A 24,860-nucleotide genomic window follows, 5' to 3' on the forward strand; every position below is an offset into this window, starting at 1 on the left:
TGTGTGTGTGTGTGCATGTGCTTCATTATATCTTTGTGTGTAGAATATTAATATGTGTGTGCATGCGTGAGTGTGTGCGCACATATTCTCACACACGCATCTTTGACACGTGCACACAGAGGAGAATCCAGAGATGAGTGTGTGAGCCTGTTAACGGGCGTGTCATGTGGTCTTCACTCTGAACCCGAGGCCCCCCCCTCCTCAATCCCATCATGCTCTCTGCTCTCTGCAGATGTTCACAGGAAGAGATAATGAGATCGGCCCACAGGAGCCGCTGAGGGCCAAAGCAATCCTGCCTTCAATTAGCACGGGTGAAGACGGGGCCCCTGGTCTGGCAGCAGGGCCCCGCTCCACCACCTAGATGGCGCCCTGCTCCACCTAGGCCCCCTGGTGGAGAGGTGGCCCCTCTCAGGGGCCCTGGGTCAGGCATTAGGGCCCCGCTCCACCGTCTAGACGGGGCCCTGCTCCACCTAGGCCTGCTAGGCCGTCGGGGCCCCCTGATGGAGGAGTCCCGACAGAAGTAAGGACGAGGAGGTGGAGGAGTAGGGACCGTAGTAAGGAGAAGGTGGAGAAGTGGCGACCGTAATAAGGAGGAGGTGGAGGAGGAGCAGTGGCGGCCATAGTAAGGAGGAGGTGGAGGAGGTGGAGGAGGTGAAGGAGTGGCGACCGTACTAAGGAGGAGTTGGAGGAGGTGGAGGAGTAGCGACCGCAGTAAGGAGGAGGAGGAGGTGGAGGAGTAGCGACCGCAGTAAGGAGGAGGAGGAGGTGGAGGAGTAGCGACCGCAGTAAGGAGGAGGAGGAGGGGGAGGAGGAGGAGGAGGAGTAGCGACCGCAGTAAAGAGGAGGAGGAGGTGGAGGAGTGTGTGTGGAGTTGTCGTCCTGTGTCGACGTCTCTCTCTCTCTCTCTCGCCCCCCAGGTTCGGGCCTCCCTTCCTGATGCGTGAGGACCGCTCTATCTCCTGGGACCAGCTGCAGCAGAGTGTCCTCAGTAAGCTGTACTACCTGATGATCAACGGTGCGCAGGCCCAGGTAGCCAATCACAGGCCTCCTCTCACAGTCACAGATATATCACAGCCAATCACACGCCTTCTCTCACAGTCACAGATATATCACAGCCAATCACGCGCCTTCTCTCACACTCAGGGACACAGCCAATCACACGCCTTCTCTCACAGCCAGATCAATACCACAGCCAATCACACACATCCTCTCATAGTCAGAGAAATATCACAGCCAATCACACACCTTCTCTCACAGTCAGAGAAACACGACAACTAATCACACGCTTTCTCTCACACTCAGAGACACAGCCAATCACACGCCTCCTCTCATGGTCAGAGAAACACCACAGCCAATCACACGCCTTCTCTCACAGTCAGAACAATACCACAGCCAATCACACGTCTCCTCTCACAGTCAGAAAAATACCACAGCCAATCGACCTCAGCTTAAAAAAGATAAAGCAATCAGCCTTTCAGATTCCTCGGTTGTCTTAATTAAAAACAACAACATCCCTTCCAATTATTTCCCCAACCATCGTCACAGTAACAACAACAACAACATGAGAATGATGAGCGGCTGGAGGGCAGCGTTGTTTCCACAAAGGGCCGGTTCAACCCACTGGGTCTTAATGAGTGCTTAACGAGCCGTTCTTAACAAGTGCTGCTTAACGCGCCATGCACTTAGCCAATATACAATGATACGTTTAATTGTGAGACATTTGCATATACATTGCCATGAGACTTCCCTGTGTTGGCGAGCCGGCTGTGATTGGTGGACGGCGTGTGGCCCACTGTGTCGTCCTCTTCTGAGGGATGAGGACGGCCGGCTGTGATTGGTCGACAGCGTGCAGCCGGCGTGTCGTCCTCTCCTGAGTGATGAGGTCGGCCAGCGGTACAGCATCTTAATGAAACTGATGAACACCGCTCAGACTGACGGTATGTGCATCTGGGAGGACGTCTGACCATCCATCCCTTATCTGCTCTGTCTGGCTGTCTGTCTGTGTGTGTTAAGAGTGTGTATGTGTTTGTGTGTGTGTTTCTACATACTGTACGTACACACACACAACATGCTGTACACACACACACACACACTCTACATACTGCACATAGACACACCCACACACTACATACTGTATGTAAAAACACACACACACCATCATTTTTGCGAAAATTACAGCACAAGTATTTACCAAAGCGGTGTAATACCTTTAATTATGGACTATTTATCCCATGGCCTCATGTTTGTTGACATGTCCCCCAAACACTGACCAGTCAGACCACGGGATTTGCAGTCCACCAATCAAAGCACAGCGCTCTGAAACCTGACTGAACCTCTGCACTTTGAAACCTGACACCTCCCTCACTTTGACATTCATTCGAATTTGGTGATCAGAGTTGTGTTTCTATCCAGGCCTCTTCGTGGAGGTCTCAGTGGGCCGTGAGGTTTAGGCTCTGCTGGTTCAGGCTGAGCCAGTGGGAGGAGGTCCTCCACGACCGAGCAGGGGTAACGGTGGTCCTCTGTGTCTCACAGCCCTGTCTGGGTGGTCTTCACATGTCATGCCTGTAACCTTACGCCCAGACAGAGAGGGAAACTAGTTCCGCCTTCCCTCTCGTTTTTTGTCTGACATTTAAATTTTGGGCGTTTAGCAGACGCTTTTATCGAAAGGGACTCACAATAAGTAAGAGGAAAGAGACACAACAATATATCTCTGTCGGTACAGTAAGGATGGTCATAGAACCAAGTGACGAGCACTAACAATCACTAGGTTAACCATTCCCTGTATACAACAGAGATAGCTAGGGTAAGATGCTACACAATGCTAAGTACTGTTTTAAAGTGCCGGTATGTACAACATACAATAAGTTTGTAAGGAAGGGGGTGTGGGGGGGCTAAGGGAGAGGCTGGGCAGGCTCTAGGTGAGCTCTTCCCCCTGAGGTCTCTGTGAGCCGTGCGTCTGAGACGGTGTTGGAGGCGTCAGAGCAGTAGAAGCGATGAGGGGGAACACGTGAGGTTCGCTTGCTCCCCCCCTGTGTCACCCACACCCCCGTCAGGCTTGACCTCCTTGCACTCTGACGTCTCCAGGCCTGATGTGGTCGGTTTGGTTTAGAGGTGAGCCAACGTCTCAGCTCCCTGGAGGACTGAGAGGCCCTCCTCTCTGAGAGACACAGACCGCAGCAGATCCTGTTCCTGAGGACCCGAGCGTGTTCCTGTGTGTCTGCGCCCGTCTCCATGGTTTGCTAGAACAGGGTCTGAGTGAAGAGAAGCTTTATTGCTTTCTGAGGAGGGAAGCGTCCCAGCCAGATGGATCTCTAGCTATTCCCTCCCAGGGTGAGGCTGTGATCCAACCTGCCCTCTGTACTCCACTATCTGCCCCGACTGCAGACATTGGGGATCAAACCCAAGACCTTTCTCCTGGCCACTAGACCCCCTAGCCACTAGACTATCCTGCCCCCCACAGAGAGGTCAAAGGTCGCTTTGATTAGGTAGAGATTGTCGCAGAGCTTCTTGAATCTGAGTTTGTTCACTCCGTGGTGGAGCCCGGAAGTGTGGTCGTGGTTTACAGCACGTTTACGGTTCTTATATTCCTGTAATACTCGTATAACAAATGTCTACGATTCAGTGCTTTGTTTAATGACACACATCAAGCACCACAAGCTGAGCTGAGAAGTCATGGATTGTACGACTTTAATGTTTGGTCTATAAAATGATACCTTAACTCATCTCAAACTTTAAGTTACGATGCGTCATCATAAAAGATGATCATCTTTATTGGTACAGCTCGCCACACCGCATATTGAGGTCTTTGGTTAGATTTGTCCTCACTGTGTTGCCGTCTGCTTGTGCCCACAGAACGCCCGAGTGTTGTTCAACGTCCGCGTCGTGGGCGGGGCCTCTAGCTCGGGACCCTACTGCTACCTTTCGCCGCAGGATGGCCGGCCCCTCTACCACCCTGCCGTGGAGCGGTAAGCACCCCTCTACCCCCCGTCTACCAACCCTCTACCGCCCTTCTACCCCCCCCCTGTCCGTCTGTCCATCTGTCTGTCTGTCTGTTTGTCTGTATTGTCTCTCCCTCTCTCTGTCTCTCTTCTCTGTCTCTCCTCTCTGTCCCTCCTCTCTCTCTCCATCCCTTTCTCTCACCTCATTTCGTTCTGTAACTTCTTTCTCCTCCTTGAGAACAGTGACCCCTAGAGGCTAGAGACCCGCGGTGCAGGTTTAGTGTGTCTCAATCCACCTATAGAGGGAGCAGCCTCCACTGTCAGTGAACAGTGGGTGACCTTACAGTCCTGCTCCTGTTGGATGACCCTTGACCTTTGCTCCCTGCAGGGCTCTGAGGCAGTGCGGGTCGGGCGGCCCACCCCATGTCAAGCTGATCATCGAGTGGGAGCCCCGAGTCAAAGACTGGTCAGTAACTACTGCTGTTAAATTATCTATTATTCTGATATGATATATTATACCACTGATGAAGACCAACCCTGGACTCTGATGCTCTCCACTGACCAGTGGCGGTTGACTCCTCTGGGATAAAGCCTCCACTAAATGCCTAAAGGAAATATAATAACCACCCTGCTCCCCAGCCCCTCTCTCCCCCTTCTCGGCATTCTTTACCATTATTCCCCCAGGCCTGATCCAGGAGATGAGGTTGTTGGGAATCAACATCCAAATATGCAACTTGGTGCTCAGCTTCCTTACTTACCGCCCCCAGGGGGTCAGAGTAGGGGGAGGTGTAATGTCAGGACCCATCCCCTACAAGGGTACCCCCCAGGGGTGCGTTCTACCACTGCTCTACCACATCTACACGCATAACTGCATAGCCTCCAGCAGTTCAACTTCCATCATCAGGTTCGCTGATGACACTGTGGTGCTGGGTCTTATCCAGGGGCGATTCTAGGTTCTGACTTTTGGGTGGGCTAAGCCCCAAGGAAGCCACAGGGGTATTTGAAGTATATAAAGGATTTTGGATTTTGAATATCGTAGATGTGATTTCCTGAGATCCTAAATTGAATCTGGTGGGGGATAAATCTATCTATTTATCTATCAATCCAACACATTGTATATTTTTGAACAGTCTGCCTGTTTATTGTCAGAAAAGCACAGACGTTTTGTAACAATTTAACCTCAGTTAAACTCATAATACCAATAAGTATTTCATCCCAGAGGAAAGGATCAAACACATGTTGGCTAGTCTCTAAATAAATTGTTTATAACTTAATCTTTTTATCTGAGTTATAGACAACACTGTTGTAAATGTAGTATTATATTATCCATGATTTTTCTTTTGTCCTGTCCAAGATTCTGTGACTATTATTTTCTTAGTTATTATGCTGTTGCATGTCTTAAAGCCAATATATGGCAGTGTGAGCTAAATAATGCAGTTCCGAGCCACTAAAGTGATGAAAGAAAAAAAGACTGTTTGGATGAAGGGAGGGTAATACTGTAATAACAAATTTGAGGTATATTCAATTTCTTTCTAAAACGAGCTAAAACGACGTCCGTTGATTGGTCGACAGAATCTCAGAAATGACTATATTTGCCCATTTTCTTTGAATTTACACAGTTACTGAAACACATTGGTTTTCAAAGTACACTATATATGGTATATATGGAAAATGGATAAAAAAATTTGAAGACAAAGTAAAATGCGAATTTCAAAAGAATATTGTTTAATTAATATTGGAATATTGTATCAACATACAAAAATACAACAAAAAAATCAACAAGTACAACCTGTACTAGACTAATACTATTGGAGACAGACCACTATTTTGGGAGCACTAAACTATGTCGCCTCACTTTCAAGGAGGCAAATCTATCAATCACTCGTTCAGGATCTATTTTCTCCAGAACATCACTCTCAACAGACATCACTGCTAGGTGATGGAGTCTCTTTTGCTCCATGGTCCTTCTGAGCCAGGTATGGAGACGTCTTAAAGCACTGAAGGACCTTTCGCAACTGCAGCTGCTGACTGGTATGGTTATTGCAGCCTGAATAGTTGCCTTGAGAGAGGGGAACATTTCTGCATGTAGCAGGTTATATACTGCAAGCATGTTCCCAACATCACCACCACCCTCTCTTCTGCGCCTCAAAAAATTTCTGGCTATCACCACCTCTTCTGACTTAAGGTCAATGCGATAGTGAAGTGCCAGTGCTGTCAAATCTGGCTCAGAAAGGAATTTGTTAGACGTTGGACAGCACGCCATAATTCCTTCCAGCAATTCTTCATTCACATCAGAAAACCTTTTATCAATATCTGAAATCATTGTATCTAAACAAGGAAAGAATAATTTTTGTTTTAGGTCATCTAACCTTGAGGAATGACTAACCTCACTACCTGCCCCACGAGAAGACTCAACAAAGTCTTCCATCCATTTTGCCTTCCTCTTCTGGAAAGAGGATGGCTCTGGCACTGATATGTCATTGGCCTCACATAGGGCCATAGCCTGAACATGCAGATCAGCAGCAGTGGCATCGCTGCGTTTCTCCTTAAGAGAATCAGTCACTGCATTTTTGTAGGCCACTGCTTGGGCAAGATCAATGGTCTCCTTCTGCAGGTATCTATGCAAACCTTCTGTAATTGAGAGGAGAGACTGGAAAACAAACAGCAAATAGATTGAAGAAGAAGTGTGTTAATAGTGGAGAGGCAGTCAATGATGGCAGGGAAGTTGGCAAGTACTGTGTTCACGGAACGCAGTTGACATGCCCAGCGTGTGTTGGATAACTGGACAAGTTCAGTTTGCCGCAACCCTAGATTTTTTTGAGTTTCTTCAAAAATGTGGTGGTTCACAAGAGAAGAATTGAAAAAAGCGTAGACATTTTCCAGCATGTCAAAAAAATCTTTGGACTCAGAAACTGCTCTGCACGTGTGACATAAGACGAGATTTAATTCATGTGCATAACAATGCACATACATGGCTTCAGGGTGCTTCTTTCGAAAATGGGCTTGTACGCCCCCCAGTGCCCCACTCATGACAGCTGCTCCATCATAAGTCTGTGCCACACATCTCAAGTCATCAATATTATTCACAAATAATTGATTGCAATGCATATTGACGCAGCATCAAAATATTTTCAGTCTGTAAGGGATAGGAGCCTTTCCATTAGAGCACCATCTGCAACATATCTCACACAGAGTGACAGCTGTTCTGTTTTTCCGTCCCTGGCCTCATCGGCCATGATGGCATACATCTTTGATTTCCTCATCTCTCGAACAATAGTTGCTGTAACCTCTTGTGAACAACACTGTATCATTTGATTCTGAGTGTCAGATGAAAGATAGGTTGTGTTTGATGGAGGCGTGTAGCTTTGCAAGAAAGGGTCAAACTTTTTCAGGAGGTCCATGCACTCCAAGAAACTCCCTCTCTTATTGCTCTCAGGTGATTCATCGTGACTCCTAAATGGAATACCCTGTTTCCCCAGCATACGTGTCACTTCCACAATACGTTTCAAGTATTCCCTTCTCTCAGTTATCTCACTGGAACTTGCAGACTCTATTTGCTGTAGAACACTGCCTGTTGATTTACTTGCTTTATAGCTATGCCAGCAGAGTACACCGTCTTTGTGGCATTGTGTGGTTTCATGTTTCTTAAACATGCTCAGTGCATGTTTCCAATTTTTGATCCCACCATTCACAAATTCCTCCTTTTTTAATCTCTTGCCGAACACCCTACAAGCAAAACAGAATGCAGCATTTCTTCTCAATGAATATTCTAGCCAAGTAAAACTCTGGAACCAGTTAGACTGAAAGGCTCTCTTTTGTATTCCAAACTGATCTCGTGGGTACTGAGGCAGCTTCAGTTGTTTAGGACCAGTGTCCTTATCACCTAAATTACAAGCCATATCTGCAGACACTGTTGCTTTCACTTGCTCCTCTATCTGTGCTTTTTCATGCACCTCTCTGGTCTGCTGCTTACCTTCCAAACACTCTCCCTGCTCTTCTCTTTCTCCTTAGTAACATAAACATAAATATTTAAAGACAGTCATCCATGAAATGAAGTTTAGATGTAATGTGCTTTCTTTATATAGTTAGTGAGGTTGTTTGCCCCTATAACAATCAATGCCTTTTTCTCACCTGCTTCTTCCAGGTCTCGCACCCTCAGTGTGTCCCCCATCTCTCCATCCTGCTCTTGCCCTCTTTGCATTCGCACTCTCTCCATGCTCCTATCTCGCTCTTTACATACATTCAAAAGTTTAGTAAGGAAGTAGTTATAAACTTTCAAAATAATAAATAAAGCAAACAAGCCGAGGGGCAAATGTCTGAGGTAAATAAAGTAGGCCTACACCATAACCTGTCTTTGTGCAGTGGTACAGAGCAGTTTGTAAAGATTGAGTAGATAAATATGGGCAAATGCAATAAATGTGGTCAAAAATATGCTTATTATGGTCTTCTTGACTACCTGATCATGTTATCACCTGTTTCATCTTGCTCTCTTTTTTTCTCCCTCTCCTCATCTCCCCTTCTTCGTGCTGTCAGCAAAGAATACAAAGTAATACAGTATAACAACTAACAACAAAGAAATAAAGGCTAACACATTATTTGTTGCTAGATTTATATTATCTCACCTGGCTGACTTCTTTTAAAAAAAGAACGTATGTCCATCTTTTGAAAGCAGAAATTTGCATAAAGAAACTATGAATTAAAATGACTATCATTGTAAGCACAAACAGATGATCATGGGCATCAGGGCCATATATGTAGTCATAAAACAACTGGTACAACGTTATGGTAGCCTATACCGACTATGTGATCTGCTTTTTTCAAAACATAATCACAACGGCGCTGGAGCGCGACGCTTCCTATTGGTGCTAGGGGCGGCATTTGACGTGCAAACTGCGCACCGCAGCGCTTCGGCGCCGGTGTGTTAGCTTATCATGCTTTAGCTTATCATGCTACGGAGTACGGACCATTACAAGCCCGACTAAAGCATGAAGCAATTCAAGAAGAGGCATAGATAGAATCGCCTTGCGGTCAACTGTCATTTAATAGATATCTAACAGATTATGTCAAGGTTTTATAATGAATTATTACCTGGTCATGTTATGACGGACGAAACAGCAGAAACTATGTTATGTGCGCTCGAGCTGCATTTCGGATTTGTCAAACAGGAGACGCCCACCCACCAATCAGAGGTGAGAGTTTCCTGCAGGAATGTTGCGCTCGATTTCACTAGCCCATTTGAGCCTGTTCATTAGTGTACTGTACAGCATCCATCCTCTCGTTGCTTGTGTAAAAAAAAAACGGTAGAATATTCGATTTGAGGACGAAACGATAGGACGGGCTAAGGCAGGTTTTGGGTGGGCTTGAGCCCACCCAAAAAAGGTCTAGCTTCGCCTCTGGTCTTATCACTGACAACAACGAACAGGGCTACCTGAACCTAGTGGCAGACCTGGCACTGTGGTGTAAGACCAACAACCTGGCCCTTCATATCAACAAGACTAAGGAAATGGTGGATTTCAGGAGGAAGCAGGGCAGTGAGCTCACCCAACTCAACATTAATGGAGAACCTGTGGAAAGGGTCCCCAGTTTTAAGTACCTGGGGGTGAACCTCATTTGGGACCTCTCATGGTCTCTGCACACAAAGCACTTGGTCTCCAAATCAAGGCATCGGCTGTACTTCTTCCGGCGGCTGAGGAAGTTCAAGGCCTCCCCCTCCATCCTGAGGACCTTCTACTCTGCAGCTGTCGAGAGCAGCCTCACAGGTTGCATATCCCGGTATGGAAGCTGCACTGCACAAGACCGGGCTGCCCTGCAGAGACTGGTAGAGCGAACCATTAGGTCATCCCTCCCCAACCTGGAAGATACATACAGCACGAGGGTTAGGGCAAGAGCCAAGAAAATCAGGCAAGAAGCCTCTCGCCCAAGTGCCGGCCTCTTGACCCTGCTGCAGTCAGGCAGATGCCTACGCTGCCTTAAAGACTGAGAGACTGAGGAGGACCGTCTGTCCGCAGGCAGTTAGACTGCTTAACTCCGGTGGACTATAACTGGCACTTTTACACTCTTGCACAATTTTCTAGGCACTTTTATATTCATATTTCTTTTTATAGGACCACCTCATTAAGGGATGTCTGTTTTTAAATTACTTTTTAAATTACTATTTATTTCAGTTTTAAGTAATTTGCACAAATAACCCCTTTTAATTTAACTGTATGTAAAATGTTATTATTTACAAACATGTGACCAATAAAAAAACATTGAACGTTGATCGTTGAACTCTATGTTCGTCCGTTTCTCTTCCTCTCAGCCTTCTCTCTCTCTATCTCCCTCTCTGTTCCTCCCTATCCCTTTCTCTCAACCTCCTTTCTCTTTCTCTGTCTCTTTCTCTCACTTCCTTCCTCCTCTTACTCATTGACTGTTACTATAAATGTAAAGCATGTTTATATTACAGGACAAAGAAATCAACCCCCTGTGAAGGGGGTTCTGGTGGGGGTCTGGTCTATGGTCTGACCGGGGTCTTACCGGGGGTGTGATGGTGTGACGGGGGTCTGATGTGTGGCAGTGTCTCCACAGCCTGTTCGGGAACATCCAGGAGGAGGTGGTGAAGGACGCGGAGAGCGTGCGCGGCCAGCAGCAGCAGCACGTCCAGCAGCTCAGCTGCTCTCTGGACGAGTGCTTCTCCCTCTACACCAAGGAGGAGCAGGTATGTTGCCACGACGACCCGCCTCCTCCCCTGGGGGGAGTTGGACTCTAAATCCATCTTTCCACACGGCTCCAGTGCATTTAAGGACAGTGAGACAAACAACAGCACAACGTGTCGAGGGTCTACGGCAGTGGTCGGCAAATAGGGGCCCGCGGGCCAATTTTGGCCCGCCATCTATTCTGTCTGGCCCACGAGATGACGTTAATTTGATGTAAAAAACAAAAATAATAATTAATTAATTTAAAAATATATATTTTCAACCCCATATTTAAAAAAATTAAATAAAATGGCATACAGCAATCCCATCAATTTCGAAACATTTATTGAGGTATAGATGATAGTCCTAAAGTGACAAAACAACAGGTGGAACATCTGTGCAGTTATCCATGACGCACAGGTCAGAACGGTATTGGCACGCGAGTGCGCGTAATCTTGTGCAAAAAAAACCCAAAAGTGTCCCGTCTCCCTCCTCCAGTGGGCAAGGTAAAAAATAGTCTACATTTCGTTAAATTAACAACATAACAAGGTCTGCTCAAATGTGAAATGGCCCAATTAAAATAAAACTTAAAGAAAGTGAAAGATGAATGCACATTGTCCGCGTGGGAGAAGGATCTGCGCTGCTCCTGAATAAAGACAGAAAAAAGGCTACTCACTTAATGGGAAAAGTGGCTCCTCCCTTCGGTCACAATTTTGTGGATGTCGGGCGACAGGGATGTCACTTTTATTCTCAAGCAGTTCTCCAAGCTTGCATTGGTCAGACGGTTCCTCTCGTGTGTCTTGATTGCATTCATTGACGAAAAGCTGGACTCACACGTGTAGGTAGATGGAAACATCGTCAGCACATAAAGGGCAAGTTTCTTGATACCCATGTACTCTTCTGAGCATCCGATCCAGAAATCCTCCACGGAATGCGCACTAAACGCATCACGGACGAGGGAGCTTGACTGGAAATCGATGAGCTCCAACTGAAGCGTTGCCTCGTCCAACGAGCTCATGGTTGTTTTGGCCAGTGAGGAGAATTCCTCGCTTCGCGTGGACAATGGGTCGTGGACAAAGCCAACAATTTCCCTTGGGACACAGTAGTCTCGGAACCAAGACTGAAAGTTGTCCCGTAGCTTGTCAAGGAATTCAGTCATAATTCCTGTCACTCGCCCCCCTCCCTGTGATTTTAATGTTGCAAAGTGCAAGAGCCTTCCACTTGCTAGATCAGACTGGAACAACTCCAGCTTCCTTGTCAACGAATCCATCTTCTCGATCAGGTCCACAATGGTTTTCCCTCTCCCTTGTAGTTGCAGGTTCAGCTGGTTAAGATGGCCAAAACTATCAGTTAAAAACGCGATGTTTGAGATGGACATTTCACCTTCTAGAAAGGCCAGGTGATCGTCTGAAGCACGCATCTTGCTCATTCGCAGGAAGGTTTTCACTTGATCTAGTAGCGCACAGAAGCGCTCCAGTGCCTTTCCTTTACTTAACCAGCGCACGTCATTGTGAAGTAGCAGATCTTCGTAGCAGGCCTCTGACTCAGCAACAAGTTGGCGAAAAAGACGGTGCTGTGTGCTTGATGCACCCCGGACAAAATTAATGACTCTCATCACTTTATCCATGACACTCTTCAGCTCGCCACTGAGTCTGGCGCACAGGACACTCTGGTGAATTAGGCAATGTAGTGCGTGCATTTGTGGTGCTATCTCCTTCAATCGGGCCACCAGACCTCTGTGGCAACCAACCATGGCAGGTGCACCGTCTGTCACGATGAGGTTTATTTTCTCAAATGGTAGTGCATGTTGTTTAATCAATTCCTCCACTTTGGCAAACATAACATCCCCAGTGGTGTTCCCTTCTAATGGAATTAGAGCCAACAACTCCTCCCTGAACTCCTTCCCATCAAAATACCGCACGTATATGCACATCTGACTGATATCAGTGTTGTCTGTACTCTCGTCAATGGCAACGGAAAAGTAGTTGGCCTGACTCAGGCCACTCATAATTGATCCACGCACATCGTCAGATAGGCTCTCTATGCGTCGGGAAGCTGACCTCGCTGAGAGCGGCATTTGTTTCACTGAGGCAATCACTCCATCCATTGACTTATCTGTAGCCAGCTCCTCCAAAACAGCCACCATCACTTCCTTAAAAACCTCTGCGTCCGTAAATGGTTTGTTGTGACGGGTAAGAACCCATGCTGCTTTAAGGGACGCACTTGTAACCCTCTGCTGCTCGGTGAATGACCTGACAAGTATTTTGTTGCTGTGTGCATATCCAGCCTCCAATGCTTTAATTTTATTTGTTCGCACATCTGTCCCAGGAGGATATGCGTTTTTGAACTGGCCATGTTTTGTCTCATGGTGTCTTCTGATGTTATATTCTTTGCAAACGGCAATAGCCTCGTTGCAAATGAGACATGTAGGCTTGGCATTAATAAATGCAGGCAGGATAAACGCATACCTCTGCTTCCATTCTTCTTTGTAGGTCCTGTATTCTGAATCAATTTTTCTTTTCAAGGCTTTCGACAACGACATTTTGCATCGATAACTAGCATAGCAATGTTCAGCTAATCATTTTTACACGTCATCTAAAAGAATATTTGTATACGGCAGGTTGCTAGGCAATCGCCTGTTTCATGAGCGACGACACGAGATGCAGCAGGCGGCATAAAAACAGCGAACATAAGCAAATAAACGTTTTAATGGAATTAAATTAAATGCGTTTTAAAAGTTAGATGATGTTTATTTTATTTTAATATAATAAAATAAATAATAATTTAAATAGTAGACCCCCCCCCCCCCCCCAAAAAAAAGCTATGGCCCGCGATGCCATTGTCTGAAAAAAAATTGGCCCGCGTCCAAACGTAATTGCCGACCCCTGGTCTACGGGGTACTCAGGAGGGGGGGCTGCTGTTGTTTGACGCAGTAGAGGATCAGGGTGAGTGTTGGGGAACCATCGCCAGGCGAGGACTCCAACGGCCCCTTTACTGTCCCTGGTTCACGAGGTAGTCAAGGCATCCCAAACAAACCTTGTGCATTGAGTACACTAGCTATACAAATGAACCGCACACTGCATACAGTGGCCCTGTACTATAGAAATTACATCTTGATTTAGAAAGCTTTCAGAAATGTCTCCGTTCTCTTACTCTACCCCTGTCTCCCTCTCTCTTTGTCTCTGTCTCTCTCTCTTTCTGTCTCTCGCCCTCTCTCTCTCTTTCTTGCCCTCTCTTTCTCTCTCTCTCTCTCTCTCTCTCTCTCTCTCTCTCTGTATCTCTCTGTATCTCTCTCTCATGCATTGAAATTACTTAATAAGTTATTTTCATTATTCTACGTTCTATTCATTCCTCCCTCTATAGCGCATAGGTCAGGAAACGGGCAGAGATTGTAAATAGCTGTCTTCATGACAACAAGACTGTTGCATATTCAGTCCTATTGTGTGCAGGTCCTGTCACCACACCATCAGAGGGCGTACTTACCTAGTGTTGTACTGACAATGTGTAGTGTGATGTAGAGTGAAAGGAGAAGAAGACAGCGTACTCGTTGATTGAACTTACAGTGCCCTTCTCGTTCTTTATTTCTTTATGTTAGGGAGTACAAGTCCAGTATAGAACAAATTGGCGACGAGGATGATGTATACAGTACCTCTACCTGCGTTATTTTTGCCGTGTGCCGGACAACCTACAATTCCGCTCGACACTTGGGCTAAAATGTTTGAGATCTATCTGCTAGCCATACACGCAGAGGGGGACGACTGGCCAGACACAAGGTTACGTGCAATCGTCTTACATTGTCTGGGTTCAGAGGGCCAGCGTGTGTTTTACACACTTGCATGCACTGCGTGCACACTATATCCCTGCAATAAACGTTGTGGTGGAACGTCACAAGTTCAGATAAAGAATTTAGAAATCGGAGGAGACCATTACAGAGTATGTTGCCGCTCGGCGCGAGCTAGCCACAACGTGCGGGTTTGAAGATAACAGAGACGAAATGATACGTGATCAGATTATTGAGCATGCAAGCCGCGCGAAAGTGCGCGACAGACTGTTGGTGCAAAGTGATGCAAACTTGACACTAGAGAAAACATTGAAAATCGCAGTTCAGGTGGAATCTGCAATTGGATATGCGCGAACGCTGGGTCCAGATGCGCGGGCTCCGGTGCAAGCGGTGACGGCGAAGCCTTAACATCCATTCAAAAGCAGAGGGATGAACAACCACCAGGCTGCACCTGCAAAGGAAACGCCAAGACAGGACCGATGCTGTTTTAGGTGTGGGTCATCCACTCATCTTGCAAATGCTCCTGACTGACCTGCCGGAAATGCAATAAAATGGGACACAGTATGTAAGTCTTCTGAAAAGCCAGCCAAAAATGTAAGTGTAGTTAGCGTGCTGGGAATTGATCAAAATCAGCCAGCTTAGAAAATAACGTGTGAAGTGACTATTAATGCAAAGTCAACTTCCTGTCCAGTAGAACTAGTGGTAGATACAGGTGCCGCTTTGTCTATCATTCCTGAACCTGTCTACAGAGAGCATTTTAGTAATGTGCCCCTGACTGAACCAAAAGTGAAGTTAGTGTCATACACAAAGTCAGATATCCCAATACTAGGCTGCCTATCAGCTACAGTGCAGCATTCTAATACTACAGCACCAGCTATATTATATGTGTTGGAAAAGGCAGGTACTGCTGTCTTGGGAATGAACTTATTCAGGGCACTTGGACTCCTTCCAACTTTACCCTCGGCACTTCTGAGGGATCATTGACTACCTCACCAACAGACCACAGTACGTGAGTCTGCGTGGCTGTGAGTCGGATGTGGTACTCTGCAGCACGGGGACCCCACAAGGAACACCTTTCTCTTCACCCTGTACACTTCGGACTTCAGATACATTACGGACAGTTGTCATCTCCAGAAGTTCTCCGATGACACAGCAATTGTTGGCTGTGTTACAAAGGGGAATGAGCTGGAGTACAGGGGGGTCATCACCAGCTTTGTTGAATGGTGGAATAAACCATCTTCAGATGAACACCAGTAAGACAAAGGAGATGGTGATTGACTTCAGCCGTAAGGCACCACCAATTGCACCAGTGAACATCCAGGGAGGCGACATTGAGGTGGTATCAGTCTACAAATACCTGGGTGTTCACCTCAACAATAAACTGGACTGGTCACATAACACAGATGTGTTGTACAAGAAGGGCCAAAGTCGTCTACACTTGCTGAGAAGATTGAGGTCTTTTGGGGTGTTCAGGCCGCTGTTAAGGACTTTTTTTGACACTGTTGTTGCATCTGTCATTTTTTATGCAGTAGTCTGTTGGGGTTGTGGGTTCACTGAGAGGGACAGGAAGAGAATTAATAAGCTGGTGGGAACGGCTGGCTATGTCCTGGGCTGTACACTGGAGCCTGTTGAGGTGGTAGGGGAGAGGAGGATGTTGGACAAATTGGAATCCATCAGGTCCATTTCCTCTCATCCTCTCCATGAGACAGTGGCAGCGCAAAACAGTTCCTTTAGTAAAAGATTATTACACCCAGCATGTAAGAAGGAACGTTTCCGAAGGTCTTTTATTCCATCTGTCATAAGACTCTATAACACATTGGTTATGAAACATTGTGCTACCAAAAAAACACTTCAACTTAATTAATAATTCAATACTTGAATTTAATAATGTGCATTTTCCACTGTACATTTGTGACAAAGTATTTTATTCTGTAGTGAGGCACCTCTTGGCCTCATTGATTGTGTAGCTCATGGGCGTGTGCAGTTTTTGCCCTTATGGCATGACATTGTAATCACTGTGTGATTTATTTATTGTATTTATTTTATTTTGTATTTTCTTATGGATGTATGATTGTTGGATACTTGTTACTTTTTTATTTTATTATTGCATACTTTAGATTCCATGGGCTGTTTTAAAGTTAATTTCCCATGCATGGGATGAAATAAACTTGAAAAAAAGATGAAATAACTTATCTTATCTTATCATTGTGGGCCATACTGTGCTCTCTGCGGCTCCAGTGTCTGAGGTCCAAACTGGGCCAGTGACTGGTGTGAAACTGGGCTTAGCTAAGGACTTTCTCCACCGGGTGAAAGTGAAGGATGGCAACGAAGCAGTACAGCCCGTTCAACGAGACTTCCTCTCTCTGTGAGACAAGCCATCTCCACGGAGCTCAAGAGACTGTTACAGATGGACGTAATAGAGAGGATTGATGCATCTTCATGGGTCTCACCCATCATGGTAACACGACGGAAGAACAGTGCGGTGAAGCTGTGCGTGGACTTACGTGAGCCTAACAAGGAGGTATGGATGGACAGTTACCCGCTTCCTCATATGGATGAATTGTTCTCCGAGATGTGTGGTGCTACAGTGTTTTCCACAATAGATCTCGCCAACGTCTATCATCAGATGCTCTTGGCAGAGGAGAGCCGAGACTTAATTGAATTCATAACGCATGATGGACTGTTCCGGTTCAAACATGTACCATACGGACTGTGCTCAGCCCCAAGTGCGTTCTCCAAGATGATGTTGCTCATACTGAAAGGCTGCAAGGGTGTCCAGATGTATTTGGACGATGTCATAATATACGGAAAGGTCAAGGCAGTACATGACCCCAACCTACAGGAGGTGCTCGCCGCGATCAAGCGAGCCGGCCTCCAGCTAAACGAGGATAAACGCCAGTTCAACCAGTCCAGCCTGCAGTTCCTTGGTCACACGATTTCTGCCCAGGGCCTACAGCCACTCACAGAGCATGTCAAAGCATCACAGAGGCTCCGGTGCCGACGGACACTACAGCACCGCGCTCATTCCTGGGGCTCACACAGTGGTACCAGAAGTTTGTGTACAACTATGTGTCGCTCATGGAGCCCATGCGAGCATGTCTGCGTGAGGAAAAATTCCAGTGGACCTCAGCAGCTAAGAAGAGCTTTGAGGCTGTTAAGGATTGCATTGTGAACATCCCAGCGCTGTCCATCTTCAACCCCAGCCTCCCCACCTTCGTGTCTACAGATGCGTCAGATTATTGCTTGGGGGCGGTACTGACACAACTACACACAGATGGAACAGAGTGCACATTTGCATGTGCCTCACGCAAACTTAACCCTGCAGAATGCAAGTATTCTATCGTTGAAAAGGAGGCGTTAGCCTGTGTGTGGGCTGCCAAAAAATGGAGGACTTTCTTATGGGGTACCAGATTCACACTACGCACAGACCACTAGGCTTTGACCACACTGCTCACAACAAAAGGTCTGGGCTGCGCAGGAATACGCATTGCGCGTTGGTCTGCGAGACTATTGCTTCACGTACGACGTTGAACACCGTCCTGGCTCTCAAAATCAAGTTGCTGATTGCTTTTCTCGTCTACCCCTCCCAGCAGAAGAGGATACAGAGCCAGTTACAGAGACAGAGCTCTTTGCTCTGTTGGACACAGAACTCAAAGCTCTCTCAGTGAAAAAGTTCACTGATGCATGTGAGGCGTGCCCTGAGCTCACAGCCCTTAGAACGCAGATACATAGGGGCTGGCCTAAGACATCAAAGGCGCTACCAGATGAGCTCAAACCATATTTTGCCACAAGAGATGAAGTCTCAATCCAAGATATGATTATCTAAAGGGGCCCTCACCGACGACTTGTGCCAGTGGCCTTAAGGAAGCAGCTGGTGAACTTGGCACATGAGACACATCAGGGGGTCGTCCGCACCAAACAAATGCTGCGGGACTTATACTGGTGGCCCAGTATGGACATGTCTGTGCAGGAGGCTATCCGTGCATGTGGATCATGCCGGCTGAATTACAAAAGTGCCAAGACACATGCCGCTCCTCTCCAGCCCATTCCACTACCTGATGCCTCATGGCAGAAAGTGGGCATGGACATTGTGGGACTGTTTGAGTCAGCCAGCTGGGACTGTCGCTTTGCAGTGACGTTGATTGACTACTGCACAAAGTGGCCGGAGGTCGCTTTCACTGCTACCATCACAACTGCAGCAATCACTTCCTTTCTGTCTACCGTTTTTGCCCGGTTTGGAAACCCCACAGAACTAGAGAGTGACAATGGAACTCAGTTCACTTCCAGTGAGTTTGCTGAGTACCTTGAAGCGAGAGACATCAAACACAGGAAAGTGTCTCTCTACTATCCACAAGCAAACAGAGCTGTAGAGCGCTGGAACCGCCTTCTAAAAGAGACATTGCTTTTTTGCCGAACAAGAGAAAAGACCATGGAAGCCGTTCCTACAGGACTTTTTGCTCACTTACCGTGCTACTCCACATGGCACCACAGTGTCACCTGTCATATGAACTCATGTGCAACCGACCAATGCGTACCAAAGTAGACATTGGCCCTGCTCGCAAACCTGATCCACTGCCAGAGGAACAACTACGCAGTCGGGTCGCTGCCAAACAGCAGGCATCGAAAGCATACACTTATGTGAAAAAGGGAGCGTGTGTGCCAAAGATAAAAGATGGAAGTTTAGTAAGAGTGAAGAAACCTTTCCATGTGAAAAAGGGACTGTCTACATTTCAGAGACCTACCGGAGTGATGTGCAAAGCTGGTTCTAGTGCCTTCGTACTGGAGGATGGGCGCACATGGAACGCTACCCACCTATCTCTGGTCCCTGAGAGTGAAGTAGACAGGGATGCAGACCCAGAACCAGTGGCCTGCCCTGCCCCTGATCCTGTGCCGGAGTCGGCCCAGCAACCTGAGCCGCCCCAACAAGCAGTTGACCCTGCGGTCATGGACAGACCTGTGAGAGGGAGAAAGGAGCCTGCTTGGCTTCAGGAGTATGAACACTAGTTGTTCTGATGGACTGTGAGGTGAAAGAAGAGAATGAATTAAATTATGAAAAAAAAATACTGTTGTTGACTACTGAATTTGGAATAGATACTGTTTATGTTGAACACTGTGTCTATTAGATTGACACAAGGCTGTTGTGATTTAAATACCTGAGAATGTCATTTGAAGTTAACATTATATGAGTTACGGGTTTCGAGAGATTACCTGCTCCAGTTTATATGCAAAGTGCAAAGTGAGATGACAGTAAAGCTGTTTCTAAGGTGAAGCTTTGTGTTGATGCTGATAAGATGGCACTTGAGTTATTACACTCCTGATGGGTTATTGTACTTCTGAGTTTTGAATTATTACAACTCTGCTGATGTCAGATATGGCATTGTTCTTTTTGTTACGGGTAAGCTTCTTAAGAGAGGGGGAATATGTTGTGTATTCAGTCCTATTATGTGCTGTTCCTGTTATTCCACCCCACCATCAGAGGGTGCACTTGCCTAGTGTTATACTGATACGGTGTAGTGTGATGTAGAGTGAAAGGAGAAGATAGTGATACACGTTGAGTGAACTTACAGTGCCCGTCTCGTTCTTTATTTCTTTATATTAGGCAGTACAAGTCTAGTGTAGAACACTTTTTCAGTGGGTTTTTTCTTACCAGAAGGAGAGATGTTATTCCATGTCTTATTGGACACCTGGTTAACTAAATAACAATCATTGAGCTCAGCTGGCCAATTAGTCATCTCTAGCAATCTAGTAATCACTTACTAATTAACTACCTAGAACACTATGAAGTTAAATAAAGATCTGTTTCAGGTTAGTGTTCTAGCAAGGAGGGGGCTCCATGGGAGAGCTTTATGTGACATGTGTCACTCAGACGTCTTAAACATCACCAGCTGCTCATGTTGTGTGTGTGATGCTGTATTCTGTGTTCACTGCTGACTGTGTCCTCACCGAGCAAGACCCGAGGTCAAACGTCGGTCACCTGTGTGTTTTATAGTTAAACCGTATTCTGCCATTGTAACGTGTGCCTGCAGGGGGTGCTGTTTCACATGTTCGGCAACATCCAGAGCAAAGCAGACTTAGTAACTCCTAATGAACATTATATTACTACACACCCTACTACACACCCTACAACACCCTACTACACACTCTACTAAACACGCTACTACACACCCTACTACACATCCTACTACACACCCTACTACACCCTACTACACATCCTACTACACACCCTACTACACCCTACTACACACCCTACTACACCCTACTACACCCTACTACACCCTACTACACACCCTACTACACATCCTACTACACACCCTACTACACCCTACTACACATCCTACTACACACCCTACTACACCCTACTACACATCCTACTACACACCCTACTACACCCTACTACACATCCTACTACACACCCTACTACACCCTACTACACACCCTACTACACCCTACTACACCCTACTACACCCTACTACACACCCTACTTCACACCCTACTACACACTATACTACACCCTACTACACACCCTACTACAGCACCGTGTTCAAAACCTGATAAATAAATGTAGTAAATAACTAAATGTAGTAAATAAGTCTTATTTTAGTAACCTGACAAAAAGGCAAAAAAATAAATAAGATTTGATGTTTACCTCATCAAATATTTCTCCCCATCTCTCGGTTCCCCTCTTGCTCCATCCATCTCTTTTCCTCCCTCCCCCTCTACCCCCCCCCCCCCCCCAAGCTGGCCCCTGACGATGCCTGGCGCTGCCCCCACTGCCGGCAGCTGCAGCAGGGCGTGGTCCAGATGAGCCTGTGGACGCTGCCCGACATCCTCATCCTGCACCTCAAGCGCTTCCGGCAGGCGGCCGAGCGCCGCACCAAGCTCACCACGCTGGTGTCCTTCCCCTTGGCCGGCCTGGACATGGCGCCCCACGTGGTCAAGAGGAGCCGCGGCCCATCCGTTGCCAGCACGGCCCTGCCCGACCCCGCCCCCGCCAACTACCTCTACGACCTGTACGCCGTGTGCAACCACCAGGGGGGGCTGCACGGCGGCCACTACACAGGTAGAGCGGCCAGCGGGACCTTGTCTAGCGTAGCAGGACCTAGCCTAGCATGACCTAGCATAGCATAGCACGACCTGTACGCCATGTGCAACAACCACGGGGGGCTGCATGGCGGTCAGTACACAGGTAGAGCAGCTAGCGGGACCTAGCGGAGCGTAGCACGACGTGTAGCGCAGCGTAGCAGGACCTAGCGGAGCGTAGCATGAGATGTAGCGCAGCAGGACCTAGCGGAGCAGAGAATGACCTAGAGTAGCGTAGCAGAACCTAGTATAGCAGGACCTAGCGTAGCAGGACCTAGCGTAGCAGGACCTAGCGTTGCATAGCATGATATCAACATTACATGGCATTTCATCCCGTACATATCAAAAAATAAAATAGCATTAAAAAGTAAGGCTGTTTTAAAGTAGCTTAAAGTAACATAGCTTCACATATAATAGCATATCATATAAAATAACATAGTATAACATAGCATATCATAAAAAATAGCAATATATCCAGACATCACATAACGTATATCTAATATGGGCCAAGTGACCCAAAGTCTAGTGTCTGTGGTCATTGTTTCTAATTGACTGTTACTACGGCTGTTTCTGAAGTGTTTATCCTGGTGCCTAATTAATAAGGCGGAGAAATGAACATGTTGATTACTCAATGTTGACAGTTAAGTCATCCCTGATTGCATAAATCATAAACAATCCCAATGTTGATGGTTTCAAAAGCATGTTGAGTCAGACTGTTTAACTTTGATGAGTCTGTTTTGATTCTCAATTAATTTGCCATGTCCCACATTTTATAATCCAAACACAACCTTGGCGTATTCATTTTGCTGAGTCGACTCTCGACTCTGTTTTTTCAATATTAAGAGGACTTTTGAGTTTTTTTTGAGGGTCAGCCAACAATGCTGAGTCATACTGTTGATAGTTAATTATGCAGGCTGTTTCAGAGAGGTTTCGTGTTGTGTTTGACATAACACCATCGCTAAGAGCAAGAAAACTTCCATCATCAAAGCACAACTGTGTTTTGGCACCGCAGCCAATGTCAGGACCGCAGAGTCGCTCATCGGCTTCCGCATGACTCCACCTTCGTGTGTTAACGAGCGGAGGCTGATTAGCGTGTGTTCACAAGTGGAGGCTGATTGGCATGTGGTTAATGAGCGGAGGCTGATTGGCGTGTGGTTAACGAGCAAGGCTGATTGGCGTGTGTGTGCAGCGTTCTGCAGGAACTCGGTGGACGGCCAGTGGTACAGCTACGACGACAGCAGTGCCGAGCCCGCCCCCCACGGGGAGGTGGTGACTCGTGGCGCCTACATCCTCTTCTACCAGCGCCGCAACACGGTGCCGCGCTGGTCCGCCAGCTCCTCCACCTCAGGTCAGCCTCCACCGCTTCCTCCCGCTACACTAGTCCTTCCACCTCCTCCACCCGTTACACTAGTGCACCTCCTCCACCCGTTACACCTCTTGCCCACTGCATCCGTCCGTTGACGGATCCCATTTACTTTGAATGGGGCGGAGACGCAATGCATTGTGGATCCATCCGTTCCGTTGGATCCGTCTGCTCCGTCAAGAAAGTTGAAAATTGTTCAACTTTTCAGGCAGCAATGGATCCTTCATCCAATCAGATCGCGTATGCTCTGGCTTGGCTGAGGTATGCCTCTGCAAAGAATACCCCCCCATCCGTCAGCCATGCCTTCCGTCATCCGTTGACGGACGGTGCAGCGGGTAGATGGTGTTACACTAGTCTACCTCCTCCACTGTTACACTAGTCCCTCTTCTCCATCCTTTAAACTAGTCCACCCTCCACCCGTTACACTAGTCCCTCCATCCTCCTTCACCCGTTACACTAGTCCAACTCGTCCACCCGTTACACTAGTCCGACCTCCACCAAATCGCTCCCGTCCCAAACGTCCAAAACTAAAATTGTATAAGTATGTATGTTCATAAGTGTGTTCTTAATCCCAGATCTGAAATATGGGTGTCAGAAGAGAACTTAAGTATAAATATCTAAAGCTCAGGTTGAATAGAAAGCGGGTATTGTATTTGCATTGTTCTCATTCTCACTGCGATGTCAAGGAGAACCGCCAGGAATCTGACTGGAATAAGACGGGAGGAGAAAGGAGTCCTGGACCTTGACTCATTCAAACAGAGCTACTCATGCTGAATAGGAAAAACTATCTTTTGAATGACTTTAACGTTTACGTATATTCAATTCCTGACCAGAACTTTACAGTTGATGTATATAAATTTATATCCAGACATCCTTATATCCACCCCGCCAATCACTTAAACCTCCAACACCTTCTCCACCTTAACTTTCTCTTTCCTCCTCATTCTCCTCCACCTTCCTTATCTCCTCCTACTCCAGCTTTACTTCTCTATCCTTCTCCTGCCCTCCCTCGTCCACCTCCTTCTCCTCCTCCTCCACAATGATTTATGTCTCACCAGAGCCTGGCTCAGCTCTAAGGGCTGACAGGCATTTCAGGGTTTTTTGTGTTCTGCTAATGTATGATAATGATGCTGAAACAACCTGCAGCGCTGCTGGGGTCAGTCTGGAGCTCAGAGCTCACACACCTGTAGGTAGACCCAGTCTGGGGCTCAGAGCTCACACACCTGTAGGTAGACCCAGTCTGGGGCTCAGAGCTCACACACCTGTAGGTAGACCCAGTCTGGGGCTCAGAGCTCACACACCTGTAGGTAGACCCAGTCTGGGGCTCAGAGCTCACACACCTGTAGGTAGACCCAGTCTGGGGCTCAGAGCTCACACACCTGTAGGTAGACCCAGTCTGGGGCTCAGAGCTCACACACCTGTACGTAGACCCAGTCTGGGGCTCAGAGCTCACACACCTGTAGATAGACCCAGTCTGGGGCTCAGAGCGCACACACCTGTAGGTAGACCCAGTCTGGGGCTCAGAGCTCACACACCTGTAGGTAGACCCATGCTGTGTTCCAATATCCATACTTCCATGAGTAAACTTAAATGTAGTACACTATCCGTACTCACTAAGTGCGCTAATTTTCAGATGTCAGTATTGTTCTAAATCAAATACTCTGTGGTGCACTAACTGGAAATTATGATCACGACTGCCGCCGCGGCTCCAACCCCGCAATAAACATCCCTCTTTGAACGGTGAACTCTTTACGCCTAGCAGCTATAAAAAGCTATAAAATCTATAAAAACTACAAAATTACTCTATTAATGCAGGCTATGTGGAAAATGCGCTGACTTTGGCTCAACCTGGCTCCGCCCTCTTCCGCTACGTAGCTAAGATGGCTGCCGTTGAGTACGAAAAGTGTAACGACCCACACTTCACGATTTGAACGTTTTGAGTGCACCATCCGGGTCCTTTCAGTACACTTATTTGCGCCCGATCTGAATTGAAACGCCCTACGTACTCAAATTAAGGCTAGTAA

General features: G+C 47.0%; 1 protein-coding gene across 1 annotated transcript in view; it reads left to right on the forward strand.

The window, feature by feature from the left end:
* Window positions 1–24,860, forward strand: part of LOC307082623 (ubiquitin carboxyl-terminal hydrolase 43-like) — a gene marked incomplete at both ends in the record, with an annotated part of 66,899 nt that overhangs the window by 39,414 nt on the left and 2,625 nt on the right. Inside the window, 6 exon segments of the mRNA XM_079746247.1 lie at window positions 918–1,029; window positions 3,853–3,965; window positions 4,327–4,404; window positions 10,506–10,635; window positions 21,132–21,453; window positions 22,663–22,821. Coding sequence (XP_079602373.1) covers window positions 918–1,029; window positions 3,853–3,965; window positions 4,327–4,404; window positions 10,506–10,635; window positions 21,132–21,453; window positions 22,663–22,821 — 914 coding nt within the window.

The sequence above is a fragment of the Pollachius pollachius genome (genome assembly GCF_949987615.1).
Source record: "Pollachius pollachius genome assembly, chromosome: 11".
In the NCBI taxonomy this organism is placed as follows: Eukaryota; Metazoa; Chordata; class Actinopteri; order Gadiformes; family Gadidae; genus Pollachius; species Pollachius pollachius.